The sequence below is a fragment of the Myxocyprinus asiaticus genome, chromosome 26, assembly GCF_019703515.2.
Source record: "Myxocyprinus asiaticus isolate MX2 ecotype Aquarium Trade chromosome 26, UBuf_Myxa_2, whole genome shotgun sequence".
Classification (NCBI taxonomy): domain Eukaryota; kingdom Metazoa; phylum Chordata; class Actinopteri; order Cypriniformes; family Catostomidae; genus Myxocyprinus; species Myxocyprinus asiaticus.
Window position 1 is genome coordinate 30,748,317 of NC_059369.1, and position 21,342 is coordinate 30,769,658.

Genomic DNA, 21,342 nt, shown 5'->3' on the forward strand with positions numbered 1-21,342 from the left:
GGAGTCGTGAGTTCGAATCCAGGGCGTGCTGAGTGACTCCAGCCAGGTCTCCTAAGCAACCAAATTGGCCCGGTTGCTAGGGAGGGTAGAGTCACATGGGGTAACCTCCTCGTGGTTGCCATAATGTGGTTCGCTCTTGGTGGGGCACGTGGTGAGTTGTGCGTTGATGCCGTGGTGGATGGCGTGCAGCCTCCATAAGTGTTATGTCTCCGTGGCAACGCGCACAACAAGCCACGTGATAAGATGCGTGAATTGATGGTTTCAGATGCGGAGGCAGCTGGGATTTGTCCTTCACCACCCGGATTGAGGTGGGTCACAACACCACCATGAGGACTTAGAGTGCATTGGGAATTGGGCTTTCCAAATCGGGGAGAAAAATATAAATATATATATATATATAATGTATATATATATGAACATATTTATATATTCTGTATAAGTATTATCAGAGTGGAATAATATCCATGAGGAACTATTTCTCTGGGGGGAGGGTTGTCGCGTTCCTTTTTGGCCATTTTGCGGCCCTCTTCAGCCAGTCACGACCCGTTCAGCATAACGCAAAGACCTGTTTCAGCTTATCAACGCCCGTTCGGCCCCGTTTCGTGGCCGGCCCACTGGGAAAAGTCCTGGTTCTCCCTATTGTCAGTCCACCCCTGCTTCTGAATTAAACCATTACTGTCAGATTGGGTTGTAATTCACCCTGTAGGCTTTCTATTGTATAATTATTTGGTGCATAATTACTGCTTATTAATGCATTGACAAAGCAAGTGTGGAATCTGACAGTGCTCATTTGCAGTAGTGTGATGTATGGACTGCTTTTTAATGTTATTGCACTTGTGAGTAATCTCTAACTGTCTTGTTTCTCTAAACCTTTCTGCCATGGTGTTTGATATTGTTCTAATGTTTGTTACACATCTGGCCCCTGTTTATCCATTGCATTTCTGTATTTCTCAATATCAAATATCTCCTACTCTCCAGTTTTAAGATTCAGGGAATGTGATATGTGATAGTAACACAGAAACGTGACAGATTAATTCCCGAATGTCAAAATTGTTTTTAGAACCACACAGTGATATCTTTGGGCTTTATTTTGGAGATGAAGCCAATTTAACTGCAGTGTACTCCGTTCCTTGTCCTTTTTCATCATACATTTTTTATTTTATATTTTTCAGTTGAGTACATACCTTTGCCCCTGGTCTGCATAGAAGTACCACTGTATATGTGCTTTTTAGGGGTTATTTTATAGATTAATAAAAAATTAATCTACGTATCATTTTAGATATTCTCTGATATCTGCAGTGAGAGAGCATCTTAAATGATATGTGAATTAATTTTAGCCAAGAATGAGTGGATGCCTCCGAAAGGGAGAGATGAGATCAATACAAAAATTTAATAAAAATGTTGATGGGTAACATTTTTATTCTGATGTGTAACCCTGCCAGATCCCTGACCCAGGACTCCGAAATGGCGTAAGGATACTTGTCTTACACACTTTTGCACTTCTTACTACACACTCATATCACCTTTCTCTTCCCTGCTTCCTGTTCCTGCAATATACAGTAGCTTATGTGTTGGCTTATTTCCTGCAAGTGTCATCTCAGTTTAAGAGGGAACATCATTAATGAGTTATTTTTAATGAAAAAAGACAATGTCTGTGTTTTACATTTTTATTGGCCTCCACACTTCAAATGTTGCATTTTTGTTTGTCACTGACATCTCCTCTGTTTCCACTGATTCAATTTTGATTTTAAAACATTACAAAGCAGCCTTAATGTAGAGGTCTGCGTTCCCGTAGAACTCCCGCAGGACCCATGGGATCCGATTAGATTTGTTATGGCACAGGATTACATTTCCGAGTTGATGGCGGTAGCAGACGGTACGTCCATGAGTTGTGGGCTGGAGCGAGTGGTCAGACAATAGCCTGAAAAATCTGATGTGGATATAATTTTTTATTTTATTAATTTATGAATGCAGAAAAACAAGAATTATTATTTTATTTTACAACTAATTTATTTTTAATAACAAAAAACAGAAAATGCAACGTAAAATGTGCACATAGCACTTGCATCAAATTATCAAATATTTAAAGCAGGCTATGCAGGTAGCTTTAGATTGGAAGAATGGCAAAGCATGGACACCCTGTGTCATCAAAGGATGCGAAACTCGGACTAGAAAATGGTCAATTTAGTGTTAAGAAGTCAACCTCAGGCAAGTCAGATGGGCATCATGTCACTGCTATCATTGCTATCTGATAATGGCAATAACAGACAAATAAAAGGTTCTTTGTCCTTTGGTTGTCTTTTTGTATTGCTTTTGCCCAATGTGGAAAACAAATGCAGGGTTGTGTGAATGGGAGAGAACGGGAAGAAAATCACTGCGGGCAGAGAAATGGGTGAACATGGAGAAAAATTCAGCGGGAGCGTTCAGGTGCACAGTAGAAACTTGTGGGAGTGGGCAGGTGTGGAATTGAAAAAACTGTCCTGGGCAGACATCTACCTTAACCTTAAAGGGTTCACATTTTGAAATATTGGAGCTGAGGGAGATGTCACTATGCTTTTGTTCCAGCTGTTGCTCAACTTTAAAGGGAATTTATTTTCCTTGGTATGCGCCAAACATTCTTTAGGAAATGTATGATAATTGGGCGAATAGCACAAAGCCTTTCAAGAACAGGTCCGGGTCGTATTTCACCCCGTGAAAGAAAAATTAAGCCTTTTTTAGGACCATAAAGATTTTTGTCACTGTTGCATTTTCATGACGATTAAGCATCCCCCAACCCCTATCTCTATTTCTTCTCTTTTTTTCATTTTTGTGAGATTCTCCCAATTATCCTTAATGTGTATGTGCAGACCTTTTTTGTTCTTATGTATTTACATGTAGGTGAGTGTACTGTTGTCTGTGTGATAGGTCTGTGTATGTGTTTGCCATCTTTCCTTCATTGTGCAGTTTCGACGGTCAGCTAGGCACATATAAAATGTGCTTCAACAGAACCTTTCCTAAATATGTATGATAATAAAAGGAAATAATAGGGACATGTTTTGGCACTTCATGACAACATCATAAAAACTGATGAAACAATGTCTCATGGTGACATAAAATGGCACATCTGTTTGAGGATATGTTGGTACATATTACTCTTGCCTGGCTTTCTACGTTTATACTCTATTTATATTATATCCATGTGTTAAGTTCTGCCATAGGTTGCAGTATGTGATTCTTTGTTTGTGTCTGTTTATAAATGCAAACTCAGGATCATTTCTGGAGTAGAACACACTCCGAGGTAAGCTGAGAGCAGGATGGAATTTGTAGGGTTGTCTTCTATGCCCCCTAAAACATTTTTGGAAAATGTTCGGTTTAGAATGTTAACTGAATTCTTGTCTAATGGTGATGGTGCATATTATATAAAAATTCTGGTGTGCCAGGTTTAGGCAATAAATGAAATGTGCATTATAGGAAAAAGTACTCTTGTACTCTCAGACTCTAAAAGAATGAGGGAATTTGTGGATAACTTTGTTGTTGTTGTGTGTCTGAATTTGGTACATTGATCACAGGACTCCAGTCAAATTGGTCTGTTGAAGGAGCTCCTGGATCTACAGAAGGACATGGTGGTCATGCTTCTCTCTCTACTGGAGGGTAGGAGATATCTGTCCATCTAATTACATTTTCGTGATGACTGACAATCCTGAAGAGCCATTTGAGTCATGATCTATGTGCTAAGTGGTCACTCTTTTACAGGCAATGTTGTGAATGGCACAATCGCTCGCCAGATGGTTGACATGCTGGTTGAGTCATCCAGCAATGTGGAGATGATTCTCAAGTTCTTCGACATGTTCCTCAAACTGAAGGATATTGTGGCGTCAGATGCCTTCCGTGACTATGTGACGGACCCTCGTGGCCTCATCTCCAAGAAGGACTTCTCCAAGGCTATGGACAGTCAGAAGCAGTACACACCATCTGAGATTCAGTTCCTGCTGTCCTGCTCCGAGGCCGACGAGAACGAGATGATCAATTTTGAAGAGTATGCTGATCGCTTCCAAGAGCCAGCAAAAGACATCGGCTTTAACATTGCCGTGCTGCTCACCAACCTCTCTGAGCATGTTCCTCATGACACTCGCCTGCAGAATTTCTTGGAGCAAGCTGAGAGCGTGCTGAACTATTTCCGCCCCTTCCTGGGCCGTATCGAAATCATGGGCGCCAGCAAGAGGATTGAGCGCATCTACTTTGAGATCAGCGAGGCCAATCGCAACCAGTGGGAGATGCCTCAGGTCAGAGAGTCAAAGCGGCAGTTCATCTTTGATGTGGTCAACGAAGGTGGGGAATCTGAGAAGATGGAGCTCTTTGTGAACTTCTGCGAGGACACCATCTTTGAGATGAACATCGCCTCGCAGATCTCCGAGCAGGAAGAGGAGGCTGTGGAAGACGAGGATGAAGAAGAAGAGGAGAGCGGTGGTGGAGGAAACAGAGAAGGAGAAGGAGAGGAAGGCAATGGAGAAGAAGCACCACCTGAATCCAGCTCAGCATTTGCTGATTTCATTAAGAGCGTCGTGAATTTCCTAAGCCTGTTCACTTTCCATAATCTCAGGCGCCGTTACCGCAAAATCAGGAAAATGACCATAAAGGATATGATTGTTGGCTTGGTGATGTTCCTCTATACGGTCCTCTTTGGCATTTTACATTTCATCTACAGCGTGTGCAAAGGCTTCTTCTTGCTCATCTGGAACACCCTCTTTGGAGGTGGTCTTGTGGAGGGAGCAAAGAAGATGACGTTGACAGAGATTTTGACTAACATGCCCGACCCAACTCAGGATGAGGTGCACGGTGACCTGCCCCCCGAGCCTGGAGCAAGAAAGGTTCAAGAATCAGGTGGAACTGGGGAGGGCGAGGAGGGAGCAGGTGGAGGAGAGGAAGAAGAAGAAGATGGAGAAGAGGCTGATGGAGGAAGGCCTGGGTTTGGTCCGTATGGTGGACTCGGAGACATGGGAGAGACTGAGCCAGAGGAGCCACCAACTCCAGAAGGCAGCCCACTACTGAAGAGGAAACTGGTGAGACAAAGGCAGAAGTGTTGAGCGCTTGTAATCCCACAATACATCATCCAATATATGATTTGTAATATATTTTCCTATTTTTGATTTGGATGAGCATCCAGCTTGTGGATTGTTCCTCACCATACTTTGCAAAAACCACACCGTTATCCTTTAGTTCTTTTAAAGGGATAGTTCACACATAAATGAAAATTCTGTAATCATTTACTCACCCTCATAATGTTACAAACCCGGATAACTTTCTTTCTTCCATGGAGTAGTGGAATGAACTATACCTTTAAATAGAAAGATACTTTTCACCATTGCTTTGTAGACACACTAATCTAAGTATTATTGTCTTCTCCTGGATGTTTGTTGGGTGTTTGTTTTAGCTGAGTGAAGGAGGAGAAGTAGAAGGAGAGCTGGTAGAGGAGGAGAAAGTAGAGGAAGAAGCAGCCCCAGAACCAGAAAAAGCAGAGTAAGTTATGGAGAACTATGATATATAGTGTCCAATAAATGAATGCATTGTATCATGTGCTGAAATAATAGCAGCATTCCTTTTTCAAAGAGCATCTTAAGTAGCAGAAATGTAAATGTACAGTACCTCATATTTGAACAGTTACAAAATCAGTTCCATGTCAGTTTAAATACTTGCTGTTGTCTGCCATACTATTGTTTTTGTTTTTTTTAGTTATGACTCTTTCTTGCTGTCTTTCAAAGTGCTGAAAATGGAGAGAAGGCTGACAAGGAGGCAGAGGCAAAGCCAGAGGAACAACAAGATGAGCAAGAGGAGAAAAAGACAAAGGCTAAAGCAAAGAAAGGCAAGAAAGAGGCAGAAAAGGGCTTTGAACTCTGGAATGAACTTGAAGTCCAAAGAATTAAATTCATGGTAATTACATTTAAGAATGTTATTGATAAACTGTAGTTTTCTGTCCATTCTCTACTCTAGATTACATATTTTACATAGAGAACATTTACACTAAGCTGAAAAAAATATGATTTAACATGTCTGAATTAACCTGATTACATTAGGTTACACCAACAAAACTAAGATAGATCAGGTAGAAATAGCTCCTTAAGGTAACAATTGCACAGTACCAATTTTTTTGCAGTGTATATGGCCAAAAGTGTGTTGACACCCCCTTCTAATTGATGGGTTTGACTTTGCTTCATAAAGGTATAGTAGAGTGTCCACATACTTTTGGCCATATAGTACATAAAATTAATATAAGGGTTTTGTATTGAATCAAAGAGTATATCATTTTTTTATTTTTTTCTCCCCTTTTCTCCCCAATTTGGAATGCCCAATTCCCAATGCGCTCTAAGTCCTCGTGGTGGCGAAGTGACTCGCCTCAGTCTGGGTGGTGGAGGACGAATCTCAGTTGCCTCCGCGGCTGAGACCGTCAATCCGCGCATCTTATCATGTGGCTTGTTGAGCGTGTTACCGCGGAGACATAGCGCGTGTGGAGGCTCATGCTATTCTCTGTGGCATCCACGCACAACTCACCACGTGCCCCACCAAGAGCGAGAACCACATTATAGCGACCACGAGGAGGTTACCCCATGTGACTCTACCCTCCCTAGCAACCGGGCCAATTTGGTTGCTTAGGAGACCTGGCTGGAGTCACTCAGCACGCCCTGAATTCAAACTCACGACTCCAAGGGTGGTAGTCAGCGTCTTTACTCGCTGAGATACCCAGGCCCCCCAAAGAGTATATACATTGATTTAAATTCAAACTTTCTCTCCTTCCAGAATTATTTGTCTCGCAATTTCTACAACCTGCGCTTCCTGGCTCTGTTTATCGCCTTTGCCCTGAACTTCATTCTACTCTTCTACAAGGTCAGTGCAGTACTTTGCGTTGGCAGCTATTTCGTCCAAAAGGACAGTTCTGTCATCATTTACTCTCCCTCACGTCATTCTAAACCTGTATGACTTTCTTTCTTTCATGGATATAGGAGGTTACACAGAATGAAAGCTTTAGTCATCATTTACTTTCATTGAATTTTTTTTTTATACACAATTAAAATGAATGGTGACTAAGGCTAACATTCTGCCTAACTTCTCCTTTTGTGTCCCATGGAAAAAAGAAATTCATACAGGTGTGTAATGACTTGAGGGTAAGTAAATCATGAATCCTTTTAATCTTTATTAAATTCGCTAAATCAAATATTCCCTGTGATAAAACATAAATTCATCTTAGTTAAGAAAATGTAATGACCCATGTACTTCTTTAGGTGTCTGACAGCCCCCCTGGTGAGGAGGAGCTTGAGGGATCAGCTATGTTTGAGGGCTCTGGTGTATTCGAGGGCTCTGATATATTTGATGGCTCAGGTGTTTTTGAGGGCTCTGGTGGAGAGGCTGAAGGTTCCGGAATGGAGGAGAATGGAGAGGAAGATGATGAAGAAAGTTTTGTCTATTACTTTCTGGAAGAGAGCACTGGATATATGGAGCCTGCCTTGGCCTTCTTTTCAATTTTACACACCATTATTTCCTTTTTGTGTATCATCGGCTACAATTGTCTGAAGGTCAGGAGCTCACTGTATTCTCATTACAGTTCTCATTATAGAAGTACAGTAATGCCAAAATGTGTCATGTTTATGTGTTTTGTTCATGTTTTGTGTTCATGTCTTTTATTTTGAAAGTTTATTTCCTGTTCATGTCATGTGGTTTCCTGGTCATGTGATGTCCTGTTTCCCTCCATGTTCATGTGTCTTGTTTTCCTTGGTTTATTGTCTTGTTAACTCATTATCAGTCTTGTCATGTCATTGGTTCATGTTTTAGTATCTCGTTATCTTGTTATTAGTTCAGTCTCATCATTGTTTGTTTATGTCATGTGGTTACCCATGTCCTTGTATTTAAACCCTCATGTTTGCCATAGTCCTTTGTCAGGTATTGTTTTGTGTAACGTAGTTTATAGTCAAGTCTAGTCTAGTCTAGTCTAGTCTAGTCTAGTCTAGTCTTGTCTTATCAAGTCAAGTCATTTATGTTTGTTTTGTTTTGGATTCATGTTTTTGGTTAACACTTATGTCAATAAACTGCACTTGGGTTCTTCACATCATCATCATCTTCGTCTGCCTATCATTGCCTGCCAGCTTCGTTACAAAATGGATCTGAACACTTATGCCACACTACAAAATGTATAAATGTCATTGCAATAAAATAAAGTAGCATCTGCAAATAAATGATGATAGACCTTTTCTAAGAACTAAGTGCACTTCAAGCCAATTACTTTAAACAGACTTGTCCCAATGTCATTTTTAGTGGATGTAAGAAGTGTTCACACATATGTCCTACCTAGCAGAGTAACCACAGGTGTAATTCATCACATTATGTTCCACTAAGTTTGACAACAAGTGCCCAAGTATCCACATAATCTTTCTCCTCATTTTGAACAGAATATATATATATAGTCTATATATTTATATAGTCATTTAAAATCCAACAAACTTTTTTTCTTGTGAAATTGTTTTTTGCTTGGAAAGTGTGCTTGTGCACTTTCTTGTAATAAATGCCACTTGGTTTGATATTTTGTTATCTAAATGCAATGACATTCATAATTTTTTTAAGTGTGACCTAAGTGTTCAAATACTTCATGGGGCCACTATATATATCTCTGCATATTAAAAAGCAAACAGGTGAGTAAGCCAGTGTACGTTACTAAAGTGTTGTACTTGTCCAGGTTCCTTTGGTCATCTTCAAGAGAGAGAAGGAGCTGGCCCGTAAACTGGAGTTTGATGGTCTGTATGTAACTGAGCAGCCAGAGGATGATGACATCAAGGGCCAGTGGGACAGACTGGTCCTCAATACACCGTAAGTATAAAACAAACAAACTGTATAACTGTATAAATATAAACAAAGGTGTCTTCATTACGACTGTGGAATCTGAAATGTCATTCCCTTTTATTTCCCTCCAGGAGTTTCCCCAACAACTACTGGGACAAATTTGTGAAGAGAAAGGTCAGGTGCATGCTATACTTGTGTGTGTAAACATTTCATTCATGCATTGAGAGGTGCTGTGAGGGTCTCTATGGTTGTTTGTGTTGCAGGTGCTGGAGAAGTATGGTGACATCTACGGTAGAGAGAGAATCGCTGAACTGCTGGGAATGGACCTAGCCGCGCTAGACGTCAGCGCTATGACACACGAGAAGAAAGCTCAGTCTGATCCCTCAATGTTTACTTGGTAAAGATTTATGAATGACACAATGATAAGTAGACTACATGGCCAAAAGTATGTGAACACCCCCTTCTAATTAACAGGTTTGGCCATTTCATCTACACTGTTACTAACAGTTGCACAACATCATGTATTCAGCCACACAATCTCCTTCAAAGAGTCAAAGAATCAAAGAGCTCAGTGACTACTTACGTGGTGGTATGGATGAACTTGACTGACCTGCACAAATGTTCAGGTTATAGTGAAAGTTCTAAATGATGAGACGAGAGATGGATGTCATTTTTTCTTGTTTACTTAGAAACAGAAAATAAATGGAAAACTGACATGGCTGTGATGCATTGTCCATGCATGCCTCTGCATACTTATGATATACTCGAAGTATAGAATTATGGGATTTCTTAATTGCAGCTTTCAAAATAAACACAATACATAATAAAAGTAGCAATGTATTATTCTCATTAGTTGCATTTAACATGGCATAAAAATTTGAATAATTACTCAAATACGTTTGGCCCTGTACTGCATGATAGTGATATGATTGTGTTAGTAACATGATGGAGATATGTTTCTCATTATAAAAGATAAAAAGTCTCACCTCATGAATACACAGGTTGACGTCTATTGATATCAAGTACCAAATCTGGAAATTTGGTGTTGTGTTCACTGATAATGTAAGTTCCAGCAAATTGACCTTTTCATATACAATTCAATCAGTTAAGGATATTTACAATTACATTAAGTGTCATTCACTGGATTCTTGTTGTGCTCTCTTGTTCTGCTCAGACCTTCCTGTACTTGGTTTGGTATACGGTTATGTCACTGCTTGGTCACTACAATAACTTCTTCTTTGCCTGTCATCTGCTGGACATCGCCATGGGCGTCAAAACCCTGCGCACCATCCTGTCCTCTGTAACCCACAATGGCAAACAGGTACAGCTCTGAGAGATGGTCTTATTTGAATGAGATTTTATAGAACTCCTCTCTCAGTATGAACTTATTATACTAACTTATTGTTTTAAAGGGATAGTTCACCCAAAAATGAAAATTCTCTCATCATTTACTCACCCTCACCCTCAAGCCTTCAGCTAAATGCAAACAATGATTTTTAGAAGATTATCTCCGCTCTGTAGGTCCAAACAATGCAATTGAATGGTGATCAGACCTTTGTAGCACCAAAAATCACAGAAAGGAAACAGAGAAGTAATCCATAAGACTCCAGTGGTTAAATCCATATCTTCAGAAGTAGTAATAGGTGTGGGTGAGAAACAGATGAAAATGTAAGTCCTTTTTTACTCTAAATCTCCACTTTTACATCTGAAAGTCACATGTGGTGCCTGTTTAGTTTTACTTTCACATCTGAAAGTTAAAGTGGAGATTTAGAGTAAAAAAGGACTTAAATATTGTTCTGTTTCTCACCCTTACCTACTGTATTGCTTCTGAAGATATGGATTTAAACACTTCCATATGGGCAGATGGATTACTTTTATGTTTCTTTTGTGATTTTTGGAGATACAAAGGTCTGATCACCATTCAGTTGAATTCTATGGACCTACAGAGCTGAGATATTCCTCTAAAAATCTTTGTGTTCTGCTGAAGAAAGAAAGTCATACACATCTGGGATGGCATGAGGAAGTAAATCATGAGAGAATTGTCATTTTTGGGTATATAATATTAGGTAGTACATTATCTTAAAGAAATAGTTTACCCCAAAATTGAAACTTTGTAATTATTTACTCACCTTAATGTTGCTCCAACCACACTTCCTCTCTTCAGTGGAACACAAAAGGTAATTTTTTTTAAAGAAGTCATCACAGGGGGGCCTGGGTAGCTCACTGGTAAAGACGCTGGCTACCACCCCTGGAGTTCGCTAGTTCGAATCCCAGGGCATGCTGAGTGACTCCAGCTGGGTCTCCTAAGCAAATTGGCCCAGTTGCTAGGGAGAGTAGAGTCACACGTGGTATCCTCCTCGTGAACGCTATAATGTGGTTTGCTCTTGGTGGGGCGCATGGTGACTTGAGCTTGGATGGCGTGGTGGATGGCGTGAAGCCACCACATGCGCTATGTGCCACATGCCACGTGATAAGATGCGTGGGTTTACGGTCTCAGATGCGGAGGCAGCTGGGATTCGTCCTTCGCCACCCGGATTGAGGCGAGTCACTACACTACCACGAGGACTTAGAGCACATTGGGAATTGGCCATTCCAAATTGGGAGAAAAAGGGGAGAAAATCCAAAACAAAACAAAAATTCGTCGTCATATAATGCAAGTGAACAGTGAATCTGGTCTGTCAAGATACAAATGCCCCCCCATAAAAACAAAGCAGAATTAATTCATTGGACTCATGCACTATATTCCAAGTCTTCTAAAGACATACGATCACTTTGTTTGATGAACAGAATGTAATTTAAGTCGTTATTCACTCTCAGATCAAATAAAATCATTAATACAGTGCTGATATCAAATATAACATCTACATCGATAACATCAAACCTCAGACTTCACTGGGTCATTTAAATTTAATTCTGTTAAATTTAAACCCCTTTTTCGATCTTGACAGACCAGAGTCACTATTCACGTGCATTAAATGGCAGATAAACCCTGTGAACTGAAGACTTTGGTCCATGGGAACATACAGTCATACAGTCATACAGGTTTGGAGTGACATTAGGGTGAGTACATAATGGCAGAATTTAGATTTTTGTGTGAATTATTCCTTTAAAGCAGTTGATCTTGTGCTTGATGCTGATTGTGACTGTGCTTTAGCTGATGATGACTGTGGGTTTGCTGGCTGTGGTGGTCTACCTCTACACCGTAGTGGCCTTCAACTTCTTCCGAAAGTTCTACAACATGAGTGAGGATGAAGATGAACCAGATATGAAGTGTGACGACATGATGACTGTAAGTTTTACACATGCCTACATTTGTTCCAGTTGTCTTGTTTTTCACTTGTCATTCTAATGTTCTGTCTTCTATCTCAGTGTTATCTATTCCATATGTATGTGGGTGTGAGGGCCGGTGGTGGTATAGGAGATGAGATCGAAGATCCGGCTGGTGACGAGTATGAGCTTTATCGTGTGGTTTTTGATATCACCTTCTTCTTTTTTGTCATCGTCATCCTGCTAGCCATCATTCAGGGTGAGGAACAGAATTTTTAGAGAAAATAGACCACTCTCTGCCTTATCTACACTACATGGTCAAAATTATTTTGACACCTCCCTGTTATTAACAAGTATGGCTATTTCAGCTTCACACATTACTAATATTTGCATTATAACAAGCGTGTCAGAATCAGAATGAGCTTTATTGCCAAGTATGCTTACACATACAAGGAATTTGTCTTGGTGTGACAAACAATACAACAAGACAGAGATAATAATAAAAAAAAATAGAATAAAAATAAAAAATGAATAGAAAATATAAGTATATATAGAAATACACAATAAGACAAAAAAAAAAGTATATATATATATATATATATATATATATATATATATATATATACACACACACAGTACTGTGCAAAAGTTTTAGGCACTTGGGAAAAATGTTCAAAAATAATGGCATAAATAGTTTTCATTTATCAGTTAACGTCATACAAAGTCCAGTAAACATAAAAAAAACTAAATTCAAATCAATATTTGGTGTGACCACCTTTGCCTTCAAAACAGCACCAATTCTCCTATGTACACCTGGATACACTTTTTCTTGGTTGTTGGCAGATAGGATGTTCCAAGCTTCTTGGAGAATTTTGAGAATCTCAATTGCTTCTGTCTCTTCTTGTAATCCAGGACTGACTCAATATTCAGTGGGAGGCTCTGTGGGGACCATGCCATCTGTTGCAGAGCTCTTTGTTCTTCTATTCTATTCTATTTGCAAAAGAAATGTTTGGGAGTCTAAAATTTATATTTCCTATTGACACACTAAAGCTGAAAATATAAATAACCATCTAAAGACAAATGTTTTTGCCAGTGCCTGATCTCGCTGATGCTCTTTTGTCTGAGTGGGAGCAAATCCCTAAAACTATGTCCAACATCAAGAGGAAAGCCTTCCCAGAATTGTGGAAGCTGTTATAACAGCAAAGGGATGACTAACACCCTATTAATGTCTATAGTTTCGAAATTAATTGTCCAATTTTATGTTTGGGTGTTTACACATATTTGGCCACATAGTGTATCTCAAAGTCAGACTGTAGTGTTTAATATGATTGTTCAGGTGATTTGACATGATCTTTTTCAGAGTGAATTGATGTTTGTGATGTATGCAGGTCTGATCATTGATGCCTTTGGTGAGCTGAGAGATCAGCAGGAGCAGGTCCGAGAAGACATGGAGGTACAACAGCTCACGCTACACTTGGACACCTCATCCCAAGCATCACACAATATTATACATTTCAAATGTCCAGTATGAATAAATACTGTCTTAAAAAGTCTTCCTACAGTGGATCATAATTGTTAATTTGATAATTCAGGGAAAAACACATTCATCTAATGTAAGCGACATGGTTTTAACATTGTTACCATATAATAATAACATCAATCCTGAAAATTCCAAAGGTTTTACATGTTTTCCCACATTAAACAGAAACCATATACAATATAACCTGGAGAGCTATAACCTTATAAATCTTAAGTGAAAAGCAAAGTACAAAAGCATTACATGGATTTAATGTATTCAGTCCATTTAGTCCAAATCAGGAAAAAAATATTCTTTTAGAATCTTAAGAGAGAAATATATATTTACAGTGCTGGGTAGTAATGGATTACATGTAATCTGGACTACGTAATCAGATTACAAAAATTATATACTTGTAATTAGATTAAATTACATTTTAAAATATGCAGATTGCAGTTACTCTTTTATGGATCACATATTAATCAGGCAACATCAGTTAATTGTTCAATAATTTATTGATTCCCCTTATTCTTCTTTTTTTAAATCTTTTAAATTTTCCATTCTAAATTAGCCTGCTGATAAACGTTAGACCATGCTGTGACAGATCACTAGCTTTCTCATGAAGGAGGAAGCGGGAGCTGGTTAAACAATCCAACCTATCTCTTTATTCAGTACACTTTTCAGTGACACCAAACGGTTTGCTTTTCAGCACAACATAAATGCACACATAAACTCTGCTGTGCGCATCTCTCTCTCTCTCTCTCCCCTTCGGTGGTTTGGACTGCCTTTTCACTGTTAGAGGTGATTTCCCACTGGTGTCAATCCTTACCATTCTTCCTCTCCTAGCCTCGCTCTCCACAGACATCGCTCAGCCACGGCCACATCACCACATACCCCCATTGCCTGATTCAGGCTGGGGATCCATCCGGTCTGTCACTTACTCACCCCAACCCCCCCCCCCAATTTCTGGAGAGGAAATCTGCAACAGCCATGTGCGCCTCCAGCCTGTGGACCACCTCAAACTTAAAAGGCTGGGGAGCTAGATACCAACAGGTGATCTGCACATTAGTATCCTTCATGCAATGAGCCATTGGAGCGGGGCATGGTCCAAACAGAGGGTGAAAGCATGCCCCAACAGATAGTACCGGAGGGTGAGGACCGCCCACTTGACGGCCAAACACTCCTCTATCATGCTGTACCTAGTCTCTCTCAGAGAGAGTTTACAACTAATGAACAGCACGGGCGCTCCTCCCCCTTCCACCATCTGGGACAGTACCGCTCCCACACCCTGCCCGATGCGTCTGTCTACAAGACAAAGGGGAGAGTGAAGTCAGGAGAGTGCAATAACTGCCCACCACAAAGTGCTGCCTTCACCTGTGTGAACGCCTGCTGGCACGGCTCTATCCACTGGAACGGTTCTGGTGCCCCCTTTTTAGTCAGATTAGTCAGCAGGCTGGTGACGGTCGAATAGTTAGGCATAAACCTATGATAATAGCCAGCCAGCCAGCCAGCCCCAGGAACTGTCTCACCTCCTTTTTGGTCTTAGGTCTCGGGCAGGCTGCAGTCGCTGCGGTCTTATCAATTTAGGGCCGTACCTGTCAATGGCCCAAGTGGTAGCCCAAAACCAAAACCAAACGGAAGCATCACGAATTGGTGTAATCCGAATGGTGTGGAAAATACCGTCTTTTCATGGGACATGGGAGTTAAGGAGATCTGTCAATATCCCTTTGTGAAATCCAGTGTCAAATAAAAGCGAGTCGCGCCTAACCGATCGAGCTGCTCATCAAGCCGAGGCATCGGGTACGCATCAAATTTAGACACCGCATTGACTTTTCTATAATCCACACAGAACCAGACAGAGCCGTCGCTCTTAGGAACCAGAACCACCGGGCTGGCCCAGTCAATGTGGGATTCTTCTGTTACCCCCATATCCAGCATGGCCTTTAACTCTTCCCGAAAACTTCTTTCTTGTGCTCGGGTAATTGGTAGGGACGACTAAGTACCACTACCCTTGGGGTCATTTCGATATGGTGCTCTATGAGATTCGACCGGGAAGTGGTGAGAACACATCGGAGTATTCTCATTGTAACCTGGCAACCTCCATGATGGTGAGAGGTGGTCTCCACAAGTGACCGGGGTGACTCGATCGGTGGCTTTTAAGTCCACCTCCGGTCTGAGCTCCTCCCTCTCCAAAACCACCATCGCCAAAGTCATGGGGACCGCCTCTCTCCATGGTTTTAGGAGGTTGAGGTGGTAAATCTAACATGCTCTGCCTCTATCCTTTCATTTCACCTCATAATCAATTTCTCCGACTCACCGTGTGACCTCAAAGGGTCCTTGCCACTTGGCGAGTAATTTAGAGCTCTATGCTGGGAGCAATACAAGGACTTTATCTCCCGGTGTAAATTCCCATAGCCGAGTTCCCCTATTATACAGCCGGCTTTGACGTTCTTGAGCCTGAAGCAAATTAGTGTGTTAATTGCCCCAGTATGTGGAGTTTTGCTCTCAGGTCAAGAACGTATTGAATTTCATTTTTGCTGTTTGATGGTCCCTCCTCCCAATTTTCCCGTAGGACGTCAGGTATGCAGTGCGGTCGACTCCCATACAGTAATTCAAATGGGGAGAACCCCGTGGAGGCTTGTGGGACCTCTCAAACTGCAAATAATTGGGGCTCGAGCCACTTGTCCCAATTTCGAGCGTCCTCATGCATGAACTTACGAAATCATTTTCTTCAGGGTTTGATTAAATTGTTCGAGCAAGCCATCCGTTTGGTCCAAAACGATTTAATACCCAATAATTCGTACAGTTTGCGTAGTGTAAGTGACATAAATGAAGTGCCCTGATCAGAGAGGACTTCTTTCGGAATCCCCACTCGGTAGGTGATTCTGAAGAGTTCCTCCGTAACACTTCACGTTGAAATGTTGCGCAGAGGCACTGCTTCCAGATATTGTGTTACGTAGTCCACCAGAACCAACACAAAGTGATGCCCGCATGCCGTCTGTTCTGATGGCCCGACGAGGTCATACCAATTCTTTTGAAGGGGACCTCGATCGATCAATGGAAGGGGGCGCAATGGCACTCTTGGTGTGGCCAGCAGATTCACCAGCTGACATTCACGGCATGCCGCACACCTCCTGCGAACATCCCTGCGAATGCCTGGCCAATAGAACCTGGCCATTAGATGGTTCATTGTTTTTTCCTGCCCTAAGTGACCCACCATCAGATTATAATGAGCCGTCTGGAATAACATTTCCTGACGGCTCCGCGGTATTAACAATTGGGTTGTATCCTCCTTTGTTTGAGTGTCCTGTGTCACTCGATACAACCAATCCTTGATAATTGAAAAATACGGATATGTGAGTGCAATGTCTGGCCGGAGTTGTTGACCATCAATCACTCTCACTTGGACAAGGGCGTGCCTAAGGGTCTCATCTCGCATCTGCTCCAGAGGAAAATCCCCTGCAGGGAATCCTTTAAGGGTTGGGGAAGCCGAGACTTTCCCCTCCCTTACGTCCTCCTGATGTGGAGCTGACGTAGACGGCCCTGGCACTGCCTCCCCAGCCAGCGAATCTTACACCACACACCGATACATTTTGTTCCAGGATTCATCCACACATATTCCCCTTAATAAAGTTGTAAATTCCACCAAATTCGTACCTAAAATTAGTGGATGAGAGAGGCGGGGACTAACTGCAGTCTCGACACTATGCTTTTGTCACTAAAGGGTAATTTGGAAGGTCCCCATGCACACACTTTACCTTCACCCACCAGTCTGTATCCAAAGCCTCAGACTGAACCAGGCTTTGGTGAATGGAGGCTTGATTACAACCTGAATCCACCGAGGCTTGGTATGTACCCCCCTTAATACTCACAGGTATCCGGTACGCTCCTGCTCGATCGGGGACGGCCTGTAGCACTTCAGGGATTTGGACCAATGTCTCCACCTCCATCATGGGGCATCAGTCCTGGAAGCGCCCAGGTTCCCCGCAGCTCCAGCAGACTGGCCCAGACTTCATGCCCACACTTCACGCCCACACCTGCGGTGGGTTGAACGGTCCACGGGAATGGGGAACTAGTTTTGGGGACATGATTCCCCATTTCCGGGGAACCAGAACAGGATGGGGGAAGGAGAGGGGGATGGAGGGGAGAGGGAGAGAGAGATAAGAAGAAGAGGGCTCGCCAGCCCCCGAATATGCCACCATATGGTCCTCAGACAGCTGGACAGGCCCATCCAGCAACGTCGGTCGGTGGCACTGGACCCCACTCTGCTGTCCCTTTCAGTAGCCCGGTGATGAACTGTTCAAGTACCACCAGATTGAGTACCTCCTCTGCATCGCAATCTTAAGCCAGCAGCCACGTTCGGCAGGTGTCACAGAGCTGTTGAGCGAATACGAATGGGTGGCCAAGCTCGCAGAGTGCCAGCAAGCGAAAGTGTCAGCGCTGTTGCTCTGGGCTTCGGCCGACCCATTGCAGGATGGCTTTCTTCAGATTATTCACAGTACACCAGGAGGTTGGACACAGGTAGTTGGTGGGCCACGAGTTGGGCTTCCCCGGACAACAGCAGCACAAGGCGGGCTGCCCACTGAATGCTTGGCCAGTTCCATGCTCCCGCCGTCCACTCGAAGAGTTCAAGGAACGCCTCCAGGTCGTCTTGAGATCCCATCTTCATCAGCGTGACATGCGGTACGGCCATAGGTGGGTCCGCAGCTGAAGACCCCTCTTGATGTATCAAGCTCTGTAACACCTGCCAGTCCTCTGCTTGATCCTGGAAGAGCGCTTGGACCCGCTGCTTCTGTTCCATATGCAGCTCAAGAAGAGACTGATGTTGGGCTTGGTGGATGCTGGCGAGGGTCTTGAATACTTTGGCCAGTGGTGAGGACTCCATGATGGCATTTTCTTCCTCCTAATATCCCGGGTTTCGGCACCACTGTGACAGATCACTAGCTCTCTCGTGAAGGAGGAAGCGGGAGCCGGTTAAACAATCCAACATATCTCTTTATTCAATACATTTTTCAGTGACACCAAACAGTTTGATTTTAGCACAACATTAATGCACACACATAAACTCTGCTATGTGCATCTCTCTCTCTCCCCTCCTGTGGTTTGGACTGCCCTTTTAACCCCCTCCAGCTCTCACTGCAACACAAAACAGCTGTTAGAGGTGATTTCCCACAGGTGTCAATCCTTATCGTTTTTCCTCTCCCTGCCTCGCTCTCCACAGATGTCACTTGGCCACGTCCACATCACTACACATGCCTTCTCATGAAGAATACTTATTTTAATTAGTAAACATTGCTGATGTATAGCTGTGAAATTCTGTCTTCATCATTTCTTGTGACCTTCATTATTGTTTCTGGAAGTCTACACCAAAAAAAATGAAAACTTGGAAGACATTAGTTTACAAAAAATCCTCTTCTAAATAAGAATAATTCACACTATATTTTTCTGCCATCTTGGCTAAATAAAACCTAAAAAAAACAACAACAAAAAACAAATAAATAAATTTCTCATATTTGGATTATGAAAGTTTTATTAAATGCATTAAGGGAATATTTTTGTCAAAACAGTATAGATTATACCACTCAAATGCATATATATATATATATATATATATATATATATATATATATATATATATATATATATATATATATATAATCCAAGGGATTACATTACTGATTGCAACTTTTAGATATATAAAGTGTACTGTATTCAATCCACCCATTATTTGTGTGTGTGTGTGTGTGTTTTCATAGACTAAGTGCTTCATCTGTGGAATTGGAAGTGACTACTTTGACTCGACTCCGCATGGCTTTGAGACGCATACGATGGAGGAGCACAATTTAGCCAATTACATGTAAGTGGATTACAAAATATTTTACTCAGCAACAGTGATATGTAAAATATTTTTTCTTATTTTGAATCACTTTCTTTTCTGCCTTGCAGGTTCTTCCTGATGTATTTAATCAACAAAGATGAAACCGAGCACACAGGACAGGTTAATGTTGTTTTTATTCCTATCACTACTCAATGTCATTGTCTTTCTGAATCAAAGTAAAAAAAAAAAAAACATAACAAATTCAGTTTACTTCTAAATAATAGATATACATTATTAATAATAAAATACAATTTTAAATGTTTAAAACACTTAAAATGTTAAATGTGAAAAAAGGAATAGTTCACCCACATTTCTCTAAAATTCTGTCATCATTTACCCACCCTCAAGTTGTTCCAAACCCGTATGTCTTTTTTCCTCCATGGGACACAAAATTAGATTTTAGACAGAATGTTCAGTCTCTTTCACCATTCACTTTTATTGTAAGGAGAAAAACAAATATGCATTCAAAGTGAATGGTGACTGGCTAACATTCTGCCTGACATCTCATTTCCATGGAAGAAAGAAAGTCATAAGATTTTGAAAAACATGACGGTGAGAAAATGATGACAGGATTTTCAATTTTTCAATTACCATCTCTTTATGTTTACAGTTTGGTACATAAAAAATTGCTGAATTTAAAATGTATTCTTTCTTTGATTCTTTTATTTTTCTCTCTTTGCAGGAGTCATATGTATGGAAAATGTACCAGGAGCGATGCTGGGATTTCTTCCCGGCTGGTGACTGTTTCAGGAAGCAGTATGAGGATCAACTTGGCTAATTCTACATCTTGGAAAAAGTGTGTGTTTGTGTGTCCGAATATAACTTCAGCTACTGTGGTCAGAGAGAAAATTTTGAAAAATAGCCAAAAGAAGGGAACAAGAGATAAATTACCCACTGTAGCCTTGATTCTGTTCTCTCGACCCTCATCATAAGCCAACACATCACACTGACCACACAAACTCCCTCATAATACTTAAGACCTTTTGATTTCCCCTTGTGTTTAACTAAATGAGAGAGAAATGAGCAACCATTGTGTTTCGGAGATAAGGAAGAAGGTATTTTATACACTACATGGCCTTTACTTCTCCATAAAAGAAGCTAAAATGAACTAACACCCCTAAACAAAGCCTTACTTTCCTCTCTCTGTTTTGTCTGTCTGTCACTTTGAATCTTAAAATTATCACAGTGCCTAATGTCGATCTATTACTACATTGAGAATTTAAGTATGATGATTTTATTGATAGTCTGTACCTATCTTTTTATGTGTAGAGCACTAGCTGTCTAGAACCTTTAATTTAGCCTATATAGTATAGCTTGGTTTTATGTCTATATTTATTTATTTATGTATACCACAGAAATATAGCCATATGAGTTGTAGCATCCTGCTCTGTGACTTATATGCAGAGAATTTTGACAAGTATTAAGCCAGGCTTTTTACCTGGGACCTCGTGCAATTTTGAGAATGCGTGCAACAAACGTACACCGATCAGCAACAACATTAAAACCACCTGCCTAATATTGTGTAGGTCCTCCTTGTGCCACCAAAACAGCGCCAACCCATATCTCAGAATGGCATTCTGAGATGATATTCTCCTCATCACAATTGTACAGAGTGGTTATCTGAGTTACCGTAGACATTGTCAGTTCGAACCAGTCTGGCCATTCTCTGTTGACCTCTCTCATCAACATGGCGTTTCTAGTAAATTCTAGAGACTGTTGTGTGTGAAAATCCCAGGAGATCAGCAGTTACAGAAATAATAAAACCAGCCCGTCTGGCACCAACAATCATCCATGCAATTATCTAATCAGCCAATCGTGTGGCTGCAGTGCATAAAATCATGCAGATACGGGTCAGGAGCTTCAGTTAATGTTCACATCA

General features: G+C 41.2%; 1 protein-coding gene across 1 annotated transcript in view; it reads left to right on the plus strand.

Annotated features, from left to right (window-relative positions):
• Positions 1-21,000, plus strand: part of ryr1b (ryanodine receptor 1b (skeletal)) — a 149,659-nt gene extending 128,659 nt beyond the window's left edge. Inside the window, exons 90-108 of the mRNA XM_051656671.1 lie at positions 1,443-1,469; positions 3,248-3,277; positions 3,549-3,630; positions 3,733-5,039; positions 5,411-5,496; positions 5,739-5,907; positions 6,772-6,858; positions 7,254-7,544; positions 8,699-8,829; positions 8,934-8,976; positions 9,066-9,199; positions 9,804-9,864; positions 9,977-10,123; positions 11,957-12,091; positions 12,172-12,328; positions 13,458-13,522; positions 19,342-19,442; positions 19,532-19,583; positions 20,146-21,000. Of these exons, the coding sequence (XP_051512631.1) occupies positions 1,443-1,469; positions 3,248-3,277; positions 3,549-3,630; positions 3,733-5,039; positions 5,411-5,496; positions 5,739-5,907; positions 6,772-6,858; positions 7,254-7,544; positions 8,699-8,829; positions 8,934-8,976; positions 9,066-9,199; positions 9,804-9,864; positions 9,977-10,123; positions 11,957-12,091; positions 12,172-12,328; positions 13,458-13,522; positions 19,342-19,442; positions 19,532-19,583; positions 20,146-20,241 (3,201 nt within the window). The 3' untranslated portion in view covers positions 20,242-21,000. The remainder of the gene's footprint in view (positions 1-1,442; positions 1,470-3,247; positions 3,278-3,548; positions 3,631-3,732; positions 5,040-5,410; positions 5,497-5,738; positions 5,908-6,771; positions 6,859-7,253; positions 7,545-8,698; positions 8,830-8,933; positions 8,977-9,065; positions 9,200-9,803; positions 9,865-9,976; positions 10,124-11,956; positions 12,092-12,171; positions 12,329-13,457; positions 13,523-19,341; positions 19,443-19,531; positions 19,584-20,145) is intronic.
• Positions 21,001-21,342: the final 342 nt, after the last annotated feature.